This window comes from Portunus trituberculatus, chromosome 10 (assembly GCF_017591435.1).
Source record: "Portunus trituberculatus isolate SZX2019 chromosome 10, ASM1759143v1, whole genome shotgun sequence".
NCBI lineage: Eukaryota > Metazoa > Arthropoda > Malacostraca > Decapoda > Portunidae > Portunus > Portunus trituberculatus.
The window spans coordinates 4,521,904-4,540,916 of record NC_059264.1 but is presented as its reverse complement, the minus strand read 5'-3'; the positions used below and the strand labels follow the sequence as shown (position 1 = coordinate 4,540,916).

At 38.6% G+C, this 19,013-nt stretch overlaps 2 protein-coding genes across 10 annotated transcripts in view; one reads left to right on the top strand and one right to left on the bottom strand.

The window, feature by feature from the left end:
• The window catches only part of LOC123501908 (synergin gamma-like), a 33,110-nt gene extending 14,616 nt beyond the window's left edge, over positions 1 to 18,494 (top strand). For 3 of the 7 annotated variants that reach the window (XM_045250985.1, XM_045250984.1, XM_045250979.1), the window contains exon 14: positions 526 to 5,416. In XM_045250985.1, the coding sequence (XP_045106920.1) occupies positions 526 to 720 (195 nt within the window). In that variant the 3' untranslated portion in view covers positions 721 to 5,416. Of the gene's footprint in view, positions 1 to 525; positions 5,417 to 6,610; positions 8,143 to 18,467 lie in introns of those variants that run through there. The other 4 variants (XR_006673729.1, XM_045250982.1, XM_045250980.1 and 1 more) reach the window with 4 other exon arrangements.
• LOC123501909 (DNA-directed RNA polymerase II subunit RPB3-like) lies at positions 7,572 to 15,935 on the bottom strand. 3 transcript variants are annotated; one of them, XM_045250988.1, is made up of 6 exons: positions 15,629 to 15,935; positions 14,491 to 14,662; positions 13,502 to 13,682; positions 12,643 to 12,849; positions 10,730 to 10,948; positions 8,410 to 8,547 (listed from the first exon to the last, which is right to left on the bottom strand). In XM_045250988.1, the coding sequence occupies exons 1-5, from the start codon at positions 15,712 to 15,714 to the stop codon at positions 10,767 to 10,769; spliced, it is 828 nt and encodes a 275-aa protein (XP_045106923.1). In that variant the 5' UTR covers positions 15,715 to 15,935; the 3' UTR covers positions 8,410 to 8,547; positions 10,730 to 10,766. The 3 variants fall into 3 exon arrangements, 2 of the variants coding, with proteins under 2 accessions (XP_045106922.1, XP_045106923.1); XR_006673730.1 differs by having other exon boundaries at positions 8,411 to 8,547; positions 10,707 to 10,948; XM_045250987.1 differs by lacking the exon at positions 10,730 to 10,948 and having other exon boundaries at positions 7,572 to 8,547; positions 15,629 to 15,933.
• Positions 18,495 to 19,013: the final 519 nt, after the last annotated feature.

The window sequence follows — 19,013 nt, the reverse complement described above, 5'->3', positions numbered from 1 at the left end:
TGAGTTTTGTGTGTGATTAGACCATTTTATTGACATTAGGAAGGGTCTATGGAGGGCAGAAGAGTAATGGTCACAGTCTTTGTGTGTGTGTGTGTGTGTGTGTGTGTGTGTGTGTAGCTTTTCTTTGCCTTATTATAAAAAACAAGAACATTTTTTCCCATTTTCTGTTGCACTAACCATATATCAAATTACAAAATAGTATATGATGAGGCATGAATTTGTTGTCTATTTTTCTATCATAAAGGTGTCTGTCTCTTTATTTCTTGCCTGTCATCTTTTTATCTATTTTTTATGTATATTTTTATCTGTCTAAGGTATCTATCTCTTTATCCCTGTTTGTGTGTCTATCTGTCATCATCTTATCTCTATTCTGTATGTATATTTTTTTTACCCCTCAAGCATATCTCCTCTTTATCCCTGTCTGTTTGTCTGTCTGTCATCTTTTACATCTATTTTGCATGTATTTTTATCTGTAAGGTGTGTCTAACTTTATTTCCCTATCTCATATTTCTACCCACTCACCAGCAGCCGGAGACAGACAGCAGCAGCGATGAGAACGACAACCACATGGGGGAGGGCGAGGTGTGTGGTGTGTGCTTGACGGGAGGTGGTAGCAGACTGACTTACGGTGGCCACTCGTACCACCCACCCTGTGCTAACCTGTGGCTGAACTGTGTGGACCTGCTACTGCCCTCCCTCACTCCTGTCACTCTACTCTGACCTAGCCCGGCTGTGTCCGAGGCTGCAGGATAGCTTGCTGTGTAGGTGAGCTGTAGTAGTAGTAGTAGTAGTAGTAGTAGTAAAGAACCCATAGTAGTAGTTGTGGTAGTGGTAGCTATCATTGTAGTAGTAAATTAATGTCTGTAAAAGTAGTAGTAGTGGTAATAGTAGTTGTAGTAGTGGTGGTAGTGGTAGTTATTGTGATAGTGTTAGTTGTAGTAGTAGTAGAAAATTGATGTTTGTAATAGTAATCATATCAAAAGTCGTAGTAATTGTAGTGGTAGGAACAATAACAACAAAAATTGGAGTCACAGCTTTAAATCTTAGTTTCTGTGAATTTGTGGGTATTTGAGTGTCCAGCATGGGGGAGTGAAGGCGCAGTGATAGGTGATGGGGTAAGCTTGTAAGGGTGAGGTGAGGCTGGGCTGGCATTGGAGTTTGGGCTTTATGGGTGTGCTATGAGCTTAAGGAAAAATGTGAGGCTGGGTAATGTATGCCTCTGTGTGGGTGAATGAAAAGAAAGCACAAGATGATGTATAAGTGTTGTTTAAGTCTATTTTTCTGTTTGTATAGTAGTGATAATAAGTGTACATATAATTTAAGTCTTTTGTGTCATTATTAGTGTTTTTCTCAACTGTCTGGTCATTGGTATATATTTTGTCAGTGATGCGTTATTGTTTACTGTACATTAAGTAAAGGGAGTTGCAAGAAGCCATTAGGTCTACACATGACAGGCCTATGGAACAAACTTATCCATCTGTATATTTATTTTTATCCATCTTGTGATGAAATATTCAGACATTTTTCTCTACGTATGTGTGTGTGTGTGTATCAGGCTGGTGTCCTTGTGAAGCTTTGACAGTGAGTAAAGATGAGTTGTTTATGGAACCCCCAGTCTCCTTCCTTTACTCTCCTTGCCTTTGTTGTTTCTACTTACCACTAATGTTCTCTATCTAGTCTAACCTTCCTCCCTCTTGTCCTTATGAAGCTGTGGCAGTGAGTCAAGGATAGTTGTTTTTAAAATCTGAATCTCCTTCGTTTTTTATCCCTACCTTTGTTGCTTCTGTCTACCACTAATGTTCTCCATCTAATCTAATCTTCTGTTCTTCATCCCTCACACTGCTTGTCCTTGTGAAGTTTTGGCAGTAAGTTGAGAATAGTTGTTTTAAAAGCCTCAGTCTCCATCCTTTTCTGTCCCTATCCTTATGTTGCTTCTACGGATCATGTCAAGATTAGCGAACCCTCCAGCTCTCCTCGTTTTCCAGCTCCCCCTTCACAGCTCTTTCATTCAGCTGACATGATTTATGGATGAAAATATAACCAAAACTAATCTAACCCTAACTTTAACTTAACCTAACATAACCCTATCTTTAACTTAGATTAGGTTAAAGTTAGGTTTAGGTTAGTTTTGGATATCATATTTTCATTCACACATCATGTCAGCTGAGTGAAAGAGCTGTGAAGGGGGAGCCAGGAAATGAGGTGTGCTCTTGACATGATCTGTTTCTATCTACCACTAATGTTCTTCGTCTAATCTAACCCTCTCCAACCTCCCCCTACCTTCCCTCACACAACCACCCCTCACACTTCCTCTATAGTGCCATGTGATCTCTGCAGTCTGGCACACTCTGATCCTTAACCTCCTCAGTGCTGGGATGCATTTTTACCTTGAGTTTTGGTTATGATTAGACGATTTTATTTACATTAGAAAGGGTTCATGGAAGTCAGCAGATTAATGGCCACAGTCTTCACTATTCTAATCCCCACATAAATTTCTGAAGCTGTATAAAATCACTGTATAGTAACCAGAAGGAATATGGAAACACCTCTTGGTACTAAAGGGGTTAACATTAATTTTAACTCAGTGTAGGATGAAGAATAGGAAGGAAGGATGCCCAGTTATCTCATCTCAGCTCCCCACTTCTACTTTTCAATGAAGTCAGGAGTGTAAATATAGAATAACATTAAAGATTCTACCTATAATGTTTCTTCAGAGTATTTATGTATGTATGTATGTCTGTACTATAGTATTTTAAGAGCAGTTATATTCGACTAATGACAAAAGTAATGTTCATCTCTCGTTAATTTGTAAAGTGTGTTTTTTTTTCTTTCTTTTTTTAAGTTTGAATGGAAAAAGAAAATGGAAAGTACAGGATGAGACTTAACTTTCTTTTTTTCTCCTTATTTTGTTACTTGTCTGTCTGTCTGTCTGTCTCTTTATCTCAGTTTGTGTATGTCTATCTCTTTATCTGTCTGTCTATCTATATCTGTACATTCATCTATATCAGTTACCTTTCCTCTCTATTTGTCTGTCTGTCTGTCTCTTTATCTCTGTTTATGTATCTGTCTATCTCTATACCTGTCAGTCTATCTCTTATCATCTGTCTGTACACTCATCATGTCAGTTATCTTTTCTCTTTATCTGTCTATCTGTCTGGCATAATTCCATCTCTGTCTATTTGTCCTCTTTACCACTTGTCTGTGTCTATCTCCATCTGTCTACCTGTATTTTCCTGTAATATACCCCATTTCTTTACCCATGATACCTGTAAATTCACCTGTGTTCCTCTTACCTATTTATCTACTTGTATCTATCATTAGTTTGCTCTCTTTTATAATTTCCTCATGTTTTTCACTCTTCAGTTAAGTCTGTAGTGTTCTGTTGGTGTTCTGTGTGTTCACCTGTGTTGCTCTTACTTATCTATATCAGCGGTTTGCTCTCTTTTTTCTCTTTCTCATGTTTTTAAGTATTCAGTCATCTTTTTTAGTGTTCTGTCCTTTGCAGCACATGTATGGCTTGTCCAGCACTGCTTTACCGTGTGACAAAATACTCCGTCAAGAAGAACAAATGATAGATAAGTCGTACTCATTTTTGTACTTGCTCCTCCCCAATCTCAGGAATTTATTTATTTATTTTCATTTATTTTCTTTGTTTTTTTTATTATTTTCATTGTGTCTGATGTATAACACCAGTTGCCAAGTCTTGTTTCCTGCTATTTTCTATTCTTTGGGAGGTTAGGTTGGTGTGTGTTTTATTTTACTTGTATTTATGTTTATGGAGGCTTTATTTAGTTGTATATTAATTCATTTATTTTTGTTTTTAAGGTGTGGTTATTTATTTACCTATTTATCTGTTTATTTTTTATTTTTTTGGAGGGGTGTGTTTTGATTCACATTTTGCATTTTTCCATAGCTTTGATAATCCCTTTTTGTACATTTTTTTCATGGTCTACTTGGTCTGTGTTCCGTGATTTTGTATGAAGGTTTACTTAGGTCCATGTCTTGCTGTTTTTATGGCAGGGACAGAATTTTATATGAAGGTTTAGTAAGGTCGATGTTTTGCAGTTTTCATGGCAGGGACAAAATTTTAGAGTGACACCTTTACAGAAGCTCTCGCCAGTCCCAAGTGCTGCCCGGTGCACTCCCTGTCAGAGGAATGATTGATAGGAAGAAATGATAACAAGATAGAAGATAGAAGGATAGGATGATAGAAAGGAAAGTGCAACCCATGTCAAAGTTAGGATTGATAGAAAGGATGTGTGACAGGAAGGATTTACAGAAAGGATGGATAAGATATGATGGGAAGGATGTGTGATAGAAAAGATACAAAGGAAGGATTGATAAAGATTTGATAGCGAGGATGTGTGATAGGAAAGATTTATAGAGAGCATTGATAAGATTTGATAGGAAGGATGTGTGATAGGAAAGATTTATAGAGAGCATTGATAAGATTTAATAGGAATGATGTGTGATAGGAAAGATTTATAGAGAGCATTGATAAGATTTGATAGGAAGGATGTGTGATAGGAAAGATTTATAGAGAGCATTGATAAGATTTAATAGGAATTATGTGTGATGGAAAGATAAATAGGAAATTGATAGAATGATTTGATAGCAAGGATGTGTGATAGAAAGATGTGTGCTAGCAAGTATTAATAGAAATGATATGTGGGGGAAATTTCTCTGTCTCTTAACAAATGAATGTGTAGTGACTGGCGGTGCTATTGTGGAAAATTTTAACGTGGTATAAGAAGCGCAAAGAAATAAGAAAGGAAAAGAAAAAGAAACTAGTGAACTATTTAGACAGCATAGGAGAATGTGTTTAAAATCATATACTTGAGAAAAGAAATAAAAAAGTGGTGAAAAAAAGAAACTGGTGAGCTATTTTGACAGCGTAGAAGAGTGTGCTAAAATCTTATACCAAAAAAAAAGAAATGCAAGAGAAAAAAAAAAAAATTGGTGAACTATTTAGACAGCATAGAAGAGTATGTTAAAATTTTGTACCTTAAGAAGAAATGCAAGGGGAAAAAAACCAGTTAACTATTAAGACAGCAGAGAGTATGTTGAAATCTTATACCTGAAAAGGAAATGCAAGGGGAAAAAAACTGGTAAACTATTTAGACAGCATAGAAAACTGTTAAAATCTTATACCAGAAAAAAGAAATTCAAGGGAAAAAAAAAAAAACTGGTTAATTATTTTGACAGCATAGAAAACTGTTAAAATCTTATATGTGAAAAAATAAAACTATTACATTACGACCCCTTAGTAACTCTGGTTCACTGCATTGAAAGCTTGATTTATGTATGTATGTGTGTCATTTGTACTACTATTCAGGTTGTCACCTTACCATAACATTCCTCCCTGTACCTAAATGTTTGTGTTATGTACAAAACACATTAAAATATTTTACTTTCACTAGTGTTATTGTTATCATGTCCTGGAGTAATCAGCAAGTGTGTGTGTGTGTGTGTGTCTCTCTCTCTCTCTCTCTCTAATATCTGGTTCTAGGAAAGGATTATATAGAGATTAATAAAAAAAAGAAAGGGAACATGAGGATTGTGTGCATGGACAGATAGAAAAAAGGGAATGAAGTTAATCTTGCATTAGTCTTGTCTTAGCTGCAATGCTATTCAAAACACTGTAGTAGAATAATGTCTTAAAAGAAATTGAAGATTATTGTGAAAAAATTGTTTTGCAGTGAAATATGAAAAAATGAGTGTGAGGTTAGTTTTGTGTTAGTCATGTAGCTACAGTGCCATACAAAACACTGTAGTACAATAGTGTCTCAGAAAATTGTAGATTATTACGAGAAAAATTGTTTAACAGTGAAATATGAAAAAAACTGAGTGTGAGGTTAATCTTGGGTTAGTCTTGTTGTAGCTACAGTGCCATACAAAACACTGTAGTACAATAATGTCTCTCAGAAAATTATAGGTTGAGAAAAATTGTTTGGTAGTGAAATGGTTACATATTTGTTAGTGATTTTTCTTGTTTTATAATTTACTTTTTTTTTTTTTCTTTATCTTTACATGCACTTTGATACTGTATCTATTTCTTAACATGCACTTTTTTCATTAATCCTGTAATTGTTGCCTTTGCATTTATTTAATCTGTCTGGCTGCCTTTGCTTCATCCTGTGCCTGCTTCCTTCCTCAAATATTTACTTACTCATTTTATTTTGCAAGTGTTCTACGCATTCCTTTACTACTGTCAGTGTATTTGTTTTCCTTAAATGTGTAGCTAGTTTTGCTTTGCTTTCCTGGCTGCCTTTCTTCATCCTGTGTTTGCTTCCTTCCGGATGTATTTACTAATCTGTTTTATTTTGGTAAGTGTTTCTATATTTTTTTACTACTGTCAGTGCCTTTGCTTTCCTTAAGTGTGTGGCTGGAATTGCTATTAATGTCTGGTACTTTTGCATTTCTTAATCTGTGTGTGCATTTATTAATCTCTTTTATTTTGATAAGTGGTCTAGGTATTTCTTTACGACTGTCAGTGCCTGTGCTTTCCATGGGTGTGTGGCTGGTTTTGCTCTGAATGTCTGGTATCTTTGCATTTCCTAATCTGTGTGGCTGCCTTTGCTTCACCCTGTGCTTGCTTCCCTCCTCACAGTGGGTGCGGAGGGCCATGGTGTCTTGTGATATCCTGCCCTGTTACATCTGACACATAGGGAAGGGCGGGTGTCTTGCTAAACATTGACTCTTTTCTACAGGTGAGTTCTGTAATACTTTCTTGATTCTTGTGATAGTTTTAGATTCTACTGTAGTGGAAGGGTGTTTTCATTTGTCTGGTAGTAGTTTGAAAGCTAAGGAAGGATTGAGGTCTACTATAAGCGAGTTCTATAATATTTTGGTGATTCTTGTTTTAGAGTAGTGTAGTGGGAGGGTGTTTTGTGTTTTCATGTGTCTGGTAAAAGATCAATACCTAAGGAAGGACTGTCATGCTAAATACTGGTACTTTTACTACAAGTGAGTTCTACTGATAGTTTGTTAGTCTATTCTTTTGGGAGGGTGTTTCGATGTGTCTTGTGATAGTTTAATACCTGAGGAAGGACTTACTAAATGGTGGTGCTTCTTCTGCACGTGAGTTGTGTAATATTCCTGTCTTATATGATTTTAGTGATAGTTTTGTCAATAGATTCTAGTGTAGTGGGAGGGTGTTTTCATGTGTCTTGTGATAGTTTAATACCTGAGGAAGGACTCATGAAATACTTCTACTACAGGCATGTTCTATAATATTTTAGTGATTCTTGTGATAGTTTGTTAGATTCGTCTCTTGGAAGGGTGTTTTTATGTGTGTGATAATAGTGTAATACTTGAAGAAGGATTTATGATATACTAGTCTTTCTACTACAGATAAGTTCTATAATATTTTGATTTTATGATTCTAGTGATAGTTTTGTTAATAGATACTGGTGTAGTGGAAGGGTGTTTCATGTTTCTGGTAATAGTTTAATACCTCAGGAAAGACTGACTAAATACTGGTGTTTCTACTAGTGGTAAGTTGTGTAATATTCCTGTTTCATGATTCTAGTGTTGCATATTGCTGTGGAAGGATTGAATGAAAGGCAGTGGGATATATAACTGGTGGACACTTTATGTATAATGAAGAAACATTTACACACACCCATAATAATAACATATGCTGGTTCTGATATGAAATTATCCCTGCAAATTTGAATGGAGTTTATGATTGATGGTGATTATCAACATATTTATTGATGCATAATTGCTTTCATGAAATTTTAAATGATCCCTTTAAAGTTAAGATCCATAACTTACAATAACTTACAAAGAGAGAAATGAACAGGAAATATGAGGAAGAGATAATGAAAAAGAAAAGGCTGATGGGAAATTGACGTACCAAGCTACAAAAAGACAAAAAAATAGAGAAAAAGGTACATAAGAGAGAAAGAGGGAAAAAAGTCTGACTGGAGACTTGACACACCAAATTACAAAACAGAAAATGAGAAAGAAAAGATGAAAAAAAATAAAAAGTCAATGGGAAATTATAACATACCAAGCTATAAAAAGAAAAAATGAGAAAAATAAGTGCATAGAGAAAGGGAAAAAAAAAAGGCTGATGGGAGACTAACACAACAAACTATGAGAGAAAAAAGGAGTGGAAAAAAAAAAAAAGAAAGGTTGATAAAATGATGACATACCAAGCTATAAAATGGAAAAAAGAAATAGTATACATAGGAGAGAAAGAGGGAAAAAAAGCATAATGGGAGACTGACACCAAAAATGCAAAATAAAATGAGAAAAGAAAAGAGAAAAGACCAACAAAACAGACAACCAGAGATGAGAGGGAAAAACAGCGACAGAATCAGACAATGACGATGACAGCGATGATGACACACACTACTTAGTTGATAGCCAACGCATCACTCTGGGCCTCCATGCTAAGTTGGTTCTGCAGGTCAGACAGCTTCTTCTTGAGCGCTGCAATGCCCATCAGGATAATGTTCTCAGGCTTGAGGGAACCAGAACTCTCCACATTGAAAAAATACTTGTTGGGTTTGCCGGATGGATCAAATTCTGATTGGGCTGGAGGGACGGAGAGAGAACAGAGCATATGTGAAAGTAATGCTAGAGGAATGGAGAAAGAGAAGGGAGGGTAAGGGAAAGTAATGCTGAAGGATGGAAAGAGAGAGAAGGGAGGGTAAAGGAAGATAATAGTAGAGGGATGGAGAGAAAAGAGAGGGTAAAGGAAGATAATGGTAGAGGAATGGAGAAACAAGGGAAGGTAATGCTAGAGAATGGAGAGAAGGGAGTTTAAATGAAAGTAATGTTAGAGGATGGAGAAGGAGAAGGGAGGGTAAGGAAAGATAATGCTGCATTTTTATGAAGGCTAACTAGAGGTGAAAAAAGTATGAGAATGATCCTATTAAAAAAAAAATAATAATAATAATAAAAAAAAATGTAAAAAATAGGGTTTAAGGGATGGAGAGAGAAGGGAGGCTGAAGGAAAGAGAAGGGTGAAACAAACATACACTATACATTATGAATAAAAAAAGAAAAAACTGAGTAGGTGAATGGTTAAGACAACACATACATAAGGAATTAAAATATTGAGTAAGACAAATGTTAGAAAATATATATTATGAATGAAACAATTTACTCTGTGTAGGATAATGATTAAGAACAGTGTACATATATAGTATTAGGAAAATCATTTTAAGCATAAAAAGATTAGGAAGGAAGTATATATTAGGAATTAAATTATTTTGCGTGGGAGGAAGAATTATAACACTGTCCTATAGCAAATTACTCCAAGAAAATAATATAAGGTAAACACATGCAAAATCAGCACACAGCATCCTTTCCTGGCCTCATCTTCCTTTGCCCTGCTGTGTGAAGGTGCAAGAGGCTGCTGGAGGGAGGCACAAGAGACAAGACAAACACCTTACCCTAAATCACTTGTGTCTGCAAATGGTTTCAGACTCAATGCACAAGATTAGAGTGGGTTATTAGTATTATGACACACCAAGCTAGAAGAGAGAAAGTAATGCAAGAAGAGGATAGGAGGAAATGAGAAAAGATTGATGGAGTACGTGATGACAAGAAATGAGAGAGAGAGAGAGAGAGAGAGAGAGAGAGAGAATCATGTCATTTTCTCTCTCTCTCTCTCTCTCTCTCTGATGATGATGATGGTAACAGTATAAATTCTTGCTAATGGCTACTTGCTGTGGTTACTGTGATCCCAGAGTGCTTTTTCTGTTGCTCCCCTGTGTAGTATTACTGTGTGGGTTATGAGTGTGCAAGATATAAATGGATAAATAGCTTGGGTACATTAGTGGTAAAGTAATCTTAAAACACTCTGTTTGTAAAGGGAGTTGTTATGAATGTATATATAAAAAGGTAGGTAGATGGATAGTGTGAGTGAATGAGGGGTAGAATCATCAGTTTATGAATCTCCCTGATAGATAAAATAGATCAATAAATAGTGAGTGAATTAGGATGATAGGTTGATAGATAAATAAATGGTATCAGTGAATTAGGAAAGAGAATGATAAGTCTAGATAGATAAATGAGTAGTGTGAGTGAATTAGGATGACAGAATGATGGGTAAACAAATAGTATGGGTGAATTAGGAAAGAAAATAATAAGTCTCTAGATGTTTTGTAGTGTGTCATCAACTCCTGAGAATGTTACCAAATTAATTAACTGTCTGTAAATATTGAAGTGAGATGAAACGACAACAAAAATGGAGATGACACGATTAACTTATATTACTCAGAGCCAGCGATGTGTCTTGCATGGCGTCAGTTCATTGAGACACACTGCTAGTCTGAATTATCACATGCAAAACCTGACACGAATGACAAATGCAATAATCACTCAACACAATTAGTAGTCGATTAGTGGCGGTGGCTCCTGTCTTTACCAGAGCCTTCAGACACACTTACAAATCCAGAATTAAAACCACTTCAGTAAGCCAGTCTAAGTGTCAGTACCAAACCACAGTCAACTTATCAATCCGGTCCCAGCTCTCTTCAGTCGCTGGTGATGTTGTGTTGTTACTGAAACACACTCGGTAATCTGGTCTGCATTTTGGTTAAGTCTCAAAAACACACCAAACCACACTCATTCTAGTCCCAGCTCTCTTCTCTGTGTTGTTACTGAAATGCACTCAATAATCCAGTCTGTGTTTTGTTTAGTCTCCAAAACACACAGCCACTCAATTCAATCCTCAAACGGACCACCTCAAATCAGTCAGACGGTAAACCTTGTCTTGTTTTCTCTTGGTGTGTGGCTCTCCGGTGTTAGTTGATGGTGAGTGCGTCGGTCTGTGCTTCCATGGTCAGCTGGTTCTGGATGTCGGACAGCTTCTTCTTCAGCACCGCAATGCCCATCAGCAGCAGGTTCTCAGGTCTTAGTGCTCCAGAACTCTCCACATTGAAGAAAAATTTGTTGGGTTTGCCGACAGGATCAAAGGGAGCCTGTGCTGTGTGGCAATGCTTTGGTTGGTGGACTGACTGATTAAATATGTGCAGTAACAAGAGTCATACCACATATCATCATCCTGAACTGTCCATGTTAACCCTTTGAGTACCATGATGCATTTCCATATTCACTCTGATTACTATTTCGTGATTTTCTACAGCTTCAGAAATCTTTGAGGGGATTAAAATAGTGAAAACTGAGGTCATTAATCTCCTGACCTCCATAAACTCTTCTTAATGCAAATAAAATGGTCTAATCATACACAAGTCTCAAAGTAAAAATGTGTCCCAGTGCTGAAAAGGTTAAAGTAAAAATATGTTGAGTTTGCAGACAGGATGAAAGGGAACCTGTGCTGTGTGGCGATGCATTGACTGGTGGACTGACTGACTGAATATGTGCAGTAACAATAGTCATACCACACATCATCCTGAACTCTCCTCGTTAACATAAGATCTGTTATGTTTGCCGACACGATGAAAGGAAGTCTGTGATGTGTGGTGATGCATTGGTTGCTGGACTGACTGACATGTATAGCAACAGTCACACACCACACACCATCCTCAACTGTCTGTGTTAAAATAAAATCTGTTATGTTTGCTGACACGATGAAAGGAAGTCTGTGATGTGTGGTGATGCATTGGTTGGTGGACTGACTGATATGTATAGCAACAGTCACACACCACACATCATCCTCAACTGTCTGTGTTAAAGTAAAATCAGTTATGTTTGCAGATAGGGTGAAAGGAAGACAGTCTGTGCTGTGTGGTGATGCATTGGTTATTGAATGACTACGTACAGCAACAACCATCACACACCACCACTCAATAACATCAGCCACACTTTAAAACATTCTAATACCTTTGCCATTGTGACGATCTGTAGTGGAGCTTACTGGAATTCTCAACGATGATAGAAATAGTTAAACAAAAATCCTGCATCACCAATAAGAAAAAAACATCCACAAGAAGCCAACTATTCAACTCTGTGGCCTTGGAAGACAGTCACAAGGCATCTAAGAAAACAGATCAAGATAAAACAGGATAAAATAAAATAAAATAATAATAAAAAGCAGTGTGATATAAAAACTAAATTACAAGACAGTGCCCACAGTTCATAGACCAAGAAATTATCTGAGCTGACATTGTGACCTTAAACTTAAATGGAAGAGATCTTAAGCTTCTCAACTTGTAGAAATGCACTCATATAAAGATACCGAGCCCCTTAACAAAATGGAAAAGAAAATGACCACTGAACCTAAACAAAAACAAAATAAATAAATAAAAGAGCACACAAAATGACACACATACACAAAGAGAGAGAGAGAGAGAGAGAGAGAGAGAGAGAGAGAGAGAGAGAGAGAGAGAGAGAGAGAGAGAGAGAGAGAGAGAGAGAGAGAGAGAGAGAGAGAGAGAGAGAGAAAACTGAAAGACAAAGACAGAAAAAAGAAAAAGAAAGAAAAAGACAGAGAAAGAAAGAATAGAGACAAAGAAAGAGACAAAGAGAAAGAAAAAAAGCAGGAGAAAAATTAACAAAAAAAAAAAAAAAGAAAGAGAAAGAAAAAAGATACAGGAAAGAAAAAAGGGACAGAGAAAGGAAGAAAGAGAAAGAAAAAAGAGCAAGAGTAAGAAAGAAGAAAAAATAAATAAATAAAAGAAACAAAAATAAAAGGAAAAAACAAATAAAAACAATACATACGTGTGTTCTCATCCAGGGCAGAATATTCACTCTTTGGCCACTCCTCAGGCTTGGGCAGGAGAGTGTGGCGGAGAGCGTTGTCAGGGTCGTATTCAAAGGCCACGCTGCTGGTAGGATTCCACTTGGCGTGCTCCTTGCCGAACCCCTTCACAGCGTAGGCACGAAGACGCAGCGACTGGCCCTTCCGAAGCTTGACGATGAGTATGTCTGGTGTGAGAGGGAGAGTATTAGCCCCTTCAGTACTGGGAAACATTTTTCACCTTGAGATTTGTGTACGATTAGACCATTTTTTTTTGCCATTAGGAAGGATCTATGGAGATCAGAAGATTAATGGCCTCAGTCTTCACTATTTCAACCCCTTCAATACTGGGACACATTTTCACTTTGAGATTTGTGTACGATTAGACCATTTTTTTTTGCCATTAGGAAGGATCTATGGAGGTCAGAAGATTAATGGCCTCAGTCTTCACTATTTTAACCCCTTCAGCACATTTTCACCTTGAGATTTGTGTATAATTAGACCATTTTATTGATAATTAGGAAGGATCTATGGAGGTCAGAAGATTAATGGCCAGTCTTCACTATTCTATCCCTTTCAGTACTGGGACACATTTTCACCTTGAGATTAGTGTACGATTTGACATTAGGAAAAAAAAAATTACACAAAATGAAACCCACACCCCAAAGACTCCAATGAACATAAAAAAAAAAAAAAAAAAAAAAAAAAAAAAATCACTCACCATCACTCTCCCCATACTCAAAAATAAAAAAAATAAATAAACGAAAATCACAAAATAGCCAAAACGACAAAGAACATGAAAAAAAAAAATAAATAAATAAAATAAAAGTAATCACTCACCGTCACTTTCGCCATACTCGCTGGCCTCGTCCTCACGGTGCCTTGAGGTGACAGGGATGACCCGCGCGTCAGAGGATTTGAGGTCAGCGGTGGTGATCTGCCTGGTATGGTCATCCTGGCACTTAACGTCCAAGGTGAACTCCACAGAACACTCCGGGCAGTAGTCGGTGCAGGAACAGTCCTATTGAGGCATGGGGGAGGTTAGGGGGAAGGGTAAAATTATCACTTGTATTGGTGTTAAAATGATATATAACCTTGATTCTCTCCTCTCTCTCTCTCTTATATATCTGCTTCTTCCACTTCCTCCTTCTATCTCTCTTTCCTTCCATTCTCCATTCCCTATTCCTTGTCCTCTTCAATTTATTTATTCCTTCTATTCTCCTCCTCCTTCCTCTCCCCTTCCAACACCTCTTGTATATCTGCTTTCTTCTTTTCCTCCTCCTTCCTCTACTTCTCTTTCCCTTCACTCTCTTTTAAACTCCTCCTCCTCACCCTTTCCAACCCACTTTTCTATGTCAGCATCCTCTTTTCCATTGCTCTCCACTCCTCTATCTCCTCCCTCTCCTCTTCCAATCCTTCTTCTGTCTTTATATCTACTTCCTCCTCCTCCTCCTACCTCTCATTCCCTCCATTCTTCACTTCCTCTTCCTCCTTTTCATTCCCTTTATATTCCCCCTCCCTCTCCTCTCCCAATAGCTCCTCCGCTTCTCCACCTCCTCCTACCTCTCTTTCCCTTAGCTTTTCATTCCCAACTAATCCTCCTTCTATTTATTCCCTCTGTATTACTCCTCCTCCCTCTCTCCTTTCTCTATCTCTCTATCTTTTACTTCCTTCTATTAATTCCCTCTATATACCCCTTCCTCCTCCCTCCTCTCCAACTAGCTCCTCCTCTTCCCTCCTCTCCAACTAGCTCCTCCTCTTCTTCTCTCCAACTAGTTTCTTCTTCTCCTCCTCCTTCTCCAACTAGCTTCACCTCTTCCTCCACACACCCTAGAGTACTGCATCTGCTCAATCCGTTCGTCCGAGGTGAAGGGAATGAGGCCGATGCGATGAGCGATGAACTCGTCACTGAGCACTGTCGAGTTCTCTTCCAGCTGCACCCAGTCTATGGCGATGGTCGGGGTCTCCGCCATCAGGATGCGACGGATGCTGTTGGCCACGCTGCCGGGGTGAGGTAGGGAATGTTACTGGGGGTTTTGTTGTTATTTGTGGAGGAGAGGGCATTTGTTTGTGTAAGGGAGTGATGCTTTAATTCTTTTACTTTATGTAAGAGTGGTTTGTTGTTTGTGTAAAAAAGTGATGAGTTGTTTATTTGTTTTTGTATCTTTTATGTAAGAGAAGGGTTTGTGGAAGGAAGTGATGCAGTATTTATCTACTTTATATGTAAGAGAAAGGTTTGTTTGTGCAAGGATGTGATGCATTAATATATATTTGGCACTGTCCTAATATAGTCGTCTCTCAAGCTCGCCTTGTTTCCTGGTTCCCTCTTCACAATTCTTTCACTCAGCTGACGGGATGTGGGAATAAAAATATGATAACCAAAACTAATCTAACTCTAACTTTAACCTAACCTAACCCAACCCTAACTTAAACCAAACCTAGTTGAGGGGACACACATTGCTGATAAGTCTTACTCAGAACCTTCTCACCAATAACGTCATTAAGTTATACTCGCTAGGTTAGGTTGGGTTAAAGTTAGGGTTAGGTTAGTTAGCTGTGAAGGGGGAGGCAGGAAACAAGGCAAGCTGGAGAGATTACTATATCAGGACAGTGCCATATATTTTTTTTTTTACATAAGGGAAAATGGCCAAGGTAATGCTTTATCTCAGGCATGGCGCATGAAATTACTGGTAAAAAGAAATATGAAAAAAAAGGGGGGATCCAAGCAACCTAAAAAAAAAAAAAAAAAATAGAAAAACAATATCCAAATAACATTAGGTTTAGGTTATTTTAGGTTAAGTTAAGTTTTACATCAATCTAGCTATTTAAAATGTGGGTCCCGGGAAAAGGCTTAGCTGGCAACTCACTCTGACACAGGCTGCGGGACCCACATTCTCCACGAGTGCCGAAAATATATGTCGTCAATCAGTCAGTCAGTCAATCAATCAGTCTCCCTCTCTCTCATACCTCAGATCAGTGTCCTCTATTGAAAACTTGATATTTTCCTCCGTCAGCTCCATCAGGTTCAAGGAAGGCTGGTTGGCGTAAGGCATGTTGACGACTAAACTATTTACACAGTATTAATTCCCTGTCTCCCCTCTCAGTCCTCTCTTACTAATCTCCTCTCTTCCTCTTCCCTCTCAGTTCCTCTTCTTCCTCTTCCTGCCACCGGTAACGTCTTATTTCACGGGTTCCTTCCCTATCACACCTATCACACCGGCGGTCTCAGATCAGAAGCTGCGCGTTGGGTTTATTTATCACCATTGGAGATTTCGGCGCTGTGCTCTTGATTTTGATGGCCCTTTTGTCAATTTTATTTATTCTTTTTCTACTTAAAGAGGGAAATCTGGCCAAGGACAACAAAAAAACGATTAATTAAATAAAGTTAGATGCCAGTCTCCGAGCAGTTCTGAGGGAGTGCGCCACAAGAATGGGATAAATGGCTTGAAAAATTAACCTTTGTAATGATTTCATAGAGAGATGAAAATACAGAAGCAGGCAGGGAGTTCCAGAGTGTTCTAGAGAAAGGGATGAATGGTTGAGAGTACTGGTTAACTCTTATATTAGAGAAGTGGGCAGAATAGGGGTGAGAGGAAGAAAAAGTTATGTGTAACGTGGGGTGGGAGGAGAGGAGTCATGTAGTTAGCAAGTATGGAGCGAAATAATGAATGCAGGATGTAAGTAGGTGAGTAAGAAAGGGAAGTGAAAAAAAAGGCATACCAGAAGTGGGTGAGATAATTTTATAATGATAATATCTCTTTTCCTCCTTTTAGCTCTATAAACTCATATATAAACACAGGTACTACTAAAAAATTTATGCGAAGCTGCTGGGTTAGGAGGCGAACTTGTACAGGAAAAGTGTGGTGGGCGGGGAGGCATGAAAGTGGGAATAAGAGAAGGAAGAGGGCATGACGAAGGAAATTTTTAAGGAGAGAATCCCTGAGGCTTGATATATGTGCGGTTTCACGTCGGAAAAATGAGATAATAAGATACTTGTCCCGACCGTCGAAAAAAGTCGCAATCCCCGTCACATCTTATATTTTCATGTCTTTCCACTATGAGACGTGTGTGTATAGTTCCTCGCGTTTGGGGAGATCAAGAAAGTTTTATCTATTTATTTCCTAGTGATATTGCTATATAAACAAGTATAATACAAGCCCGTGGAGGAAAAATAAGCCGAAATGTAACAGTGCCATAGCGTGTTCGTCTCGGCTCGGTGTACTGGACACAGTGTTGAGTGTGTCCGGTGCCGTTTGGTTCGAACGTGTCCGCAGTGGTTCCCTGGTGCAGTGGGGACACGTGGCGCTTGGCAGGACAGTAAGAGACACACAGGAGGTAAAGAGTGTCGTATTTAAGGCTACTAGTGGTGGTGACAGTGTAAACATGTCAGGATTTTTACATACAATAGGGTACTTATCAGAAGAAAAGTAACACACACACACACACGTAGTGTAGTCGTTAGCACGCTCGGCTCACAACAACCTAAAAGGCCATGGTTCAAATCCCGGGCGCGGCGAGGCAAATGGGCCTATTATTGTGTAGCCCCTGTTCACCTAGCAGCAATTAAGTAGGTACGAGATGTAACTCGAGGGGTTGTAGCCTCGCTTTCCTGGTGTGTGGAGTGTTTTTCCTCAGTCCTACCCGAAAATCGGTCTATGATTTCTGAGCTCGCTCCGTAATGGGGAAGGCTGGCGGGATAACCAGCAGACGAACATAGTGAATTACACACACACACACACACACACACTCTCTCTCTCTCTCTCTCTCTCTCTCTCTCTCTCTCTCTCTCTCTAGTGTTATTTATCCATTTATTTATTTATCTGTTTATTTGTTTACTTATTTACTAATACATTCAATCCTCATATCGTATTCTTGATTGTGTAATTTGCTGGTGTTATTATTTGTCATTTACTTATCAGTGTTGAAACCCCGCCGGATGCTGTATCCGTTCAGAGAGAGAGAGAGAGAGCATTGTTTTGTGGCCAAGTTGCGAGCACATTTTGTTGTCATTCTTATTGTACTGGCATCACAACCCTCCTCCTCCTCCTCCTCCTCCTCCTCCTCCTCCTCCTCCTCCTCCTCCTCCTCCTCCTCCTCCTCCTCCTCCTCCTCCTCCTCCTCCTTGTCTTCATCATTGCCCCTCTCATCCTGTTCTTCCTTGTATTGTTTTCCTCCTCCTCCTCCTCCTCCTTGTCTTCATCATTGCCGCTCTCTTCCAATTCTTCCTTGTATTGTTTTCCTCCTCCTCCTCCTCCTCCTCCTCCTCCTCCTCCTCCTCCTCCTCCTCCTCCTCCTCCTCCTCCTCCTCCTCCTCCTCCTCCTCCTCCTCCTCTCCTGTACTGTCCTGTCTCTCTTCCCTGTAGCTAGTTAGAAGTAGTTACCAAGCAGCCTTGAAAGGACCAAAAGATCTGTTGCTGTTTGGTGTTCCTTTGTATTCCTTTGTATTCCTCCTCCTCCTTCTTTTTCCGATATTTTCCTCTTAAATTCCTTCTCTTCTACTCTTATTCCTCCTCTTCCGTCTACTTAATAAAAAAATTAAGACTATTTTCTTCTTCGTCCTCCTCCTCCTCCTCCTCCTCCTCCTCCTCCTCCTCCTCCTCCTCCTCCTCTTCCTCCTCCTCCAGCTACTACCAAAAAGAAAATGGGAAAAAGAAAACGAATGGGAAAAAGAATAAGAAGTCCCGAGGGAAAGATTGTAACACGGAAGGGGAAAACAATGCCTAACCTCCTCCTCCTCCTCCTGATTGTCGTGAGGGAGAAGGGAGGCGTGAAAAGTCTTATTAAGTGAGTCTTTTGGAAGAAATAGGTAGTAGTAGTAGTAGTAGTAGTAGTAGTAGTAGTAGTAGTAGAAGAAGAAGAAGTAGTTGTTGTAATAGTAGTAGATGTTGTTGTTGTTCTGTTAGTTGTGGTGGTGGTAGCATCTTTTGTATGAGAGAGAGAGAGAGAGAGAGAGAGAGAGAGAGAGAGAGAGAGAGAGAGAGAGCTGTCGTTAAAAATGGCTGATGTGTTTAAATATTACTTTTCTTTCAATATCAGCCTCTTTTTTTTTTTTTATTTCCTTGCGTTTCTTATTTTCTGTCTTCCTCCTTCTCCTCTTCCCTTTCTTCCTCCTCCTTCTCTGTTTTCTCTTGTATTTTAATCTTCCTTTCTTTCTTCCTTCCTTCCTTCCTTTCTTTCTTTCTTTATATTTTCTTTCTTTTCTGTATTTCCTAATCTTTCTCTTATGTCTCGTAATCTTTTTCATTTCTCTCCTCCTCCTCCTTCTCCTCCTCCTCCTCTTCTTCTTCTTCTTCTTCTTCTTCTTCTTCTTCTTCTTCTTCTTTGTTTCTCCTCTTGTTTTATCTCTTTTCTC

Excerpts from the sequence above, each read along its gene's own strand:
- LOC123501909 (XM_045250988.1), bottom strand. The coding sequence starts at position 15,714 with ATGCCTTACGCCAACCAGCCTTCCTTGAACCTGATGGAGCTGACGGAG. Across the intron at positions 12,850-13,501 it reads CGAGTATGGCGAAAGTGACG|ACATACTCATCGTCAAGCTT; the intron begins GTGAGTGATTAC and ends CTCTCACACCAG. Across the intron at positions 10,949-12,642 it reads TGCCCTGGATGAGAACACAC|CACAGGCTCCCTTTGATCCT; the intron begins GTATGTATTGTT and ends ATTGCCACACAG.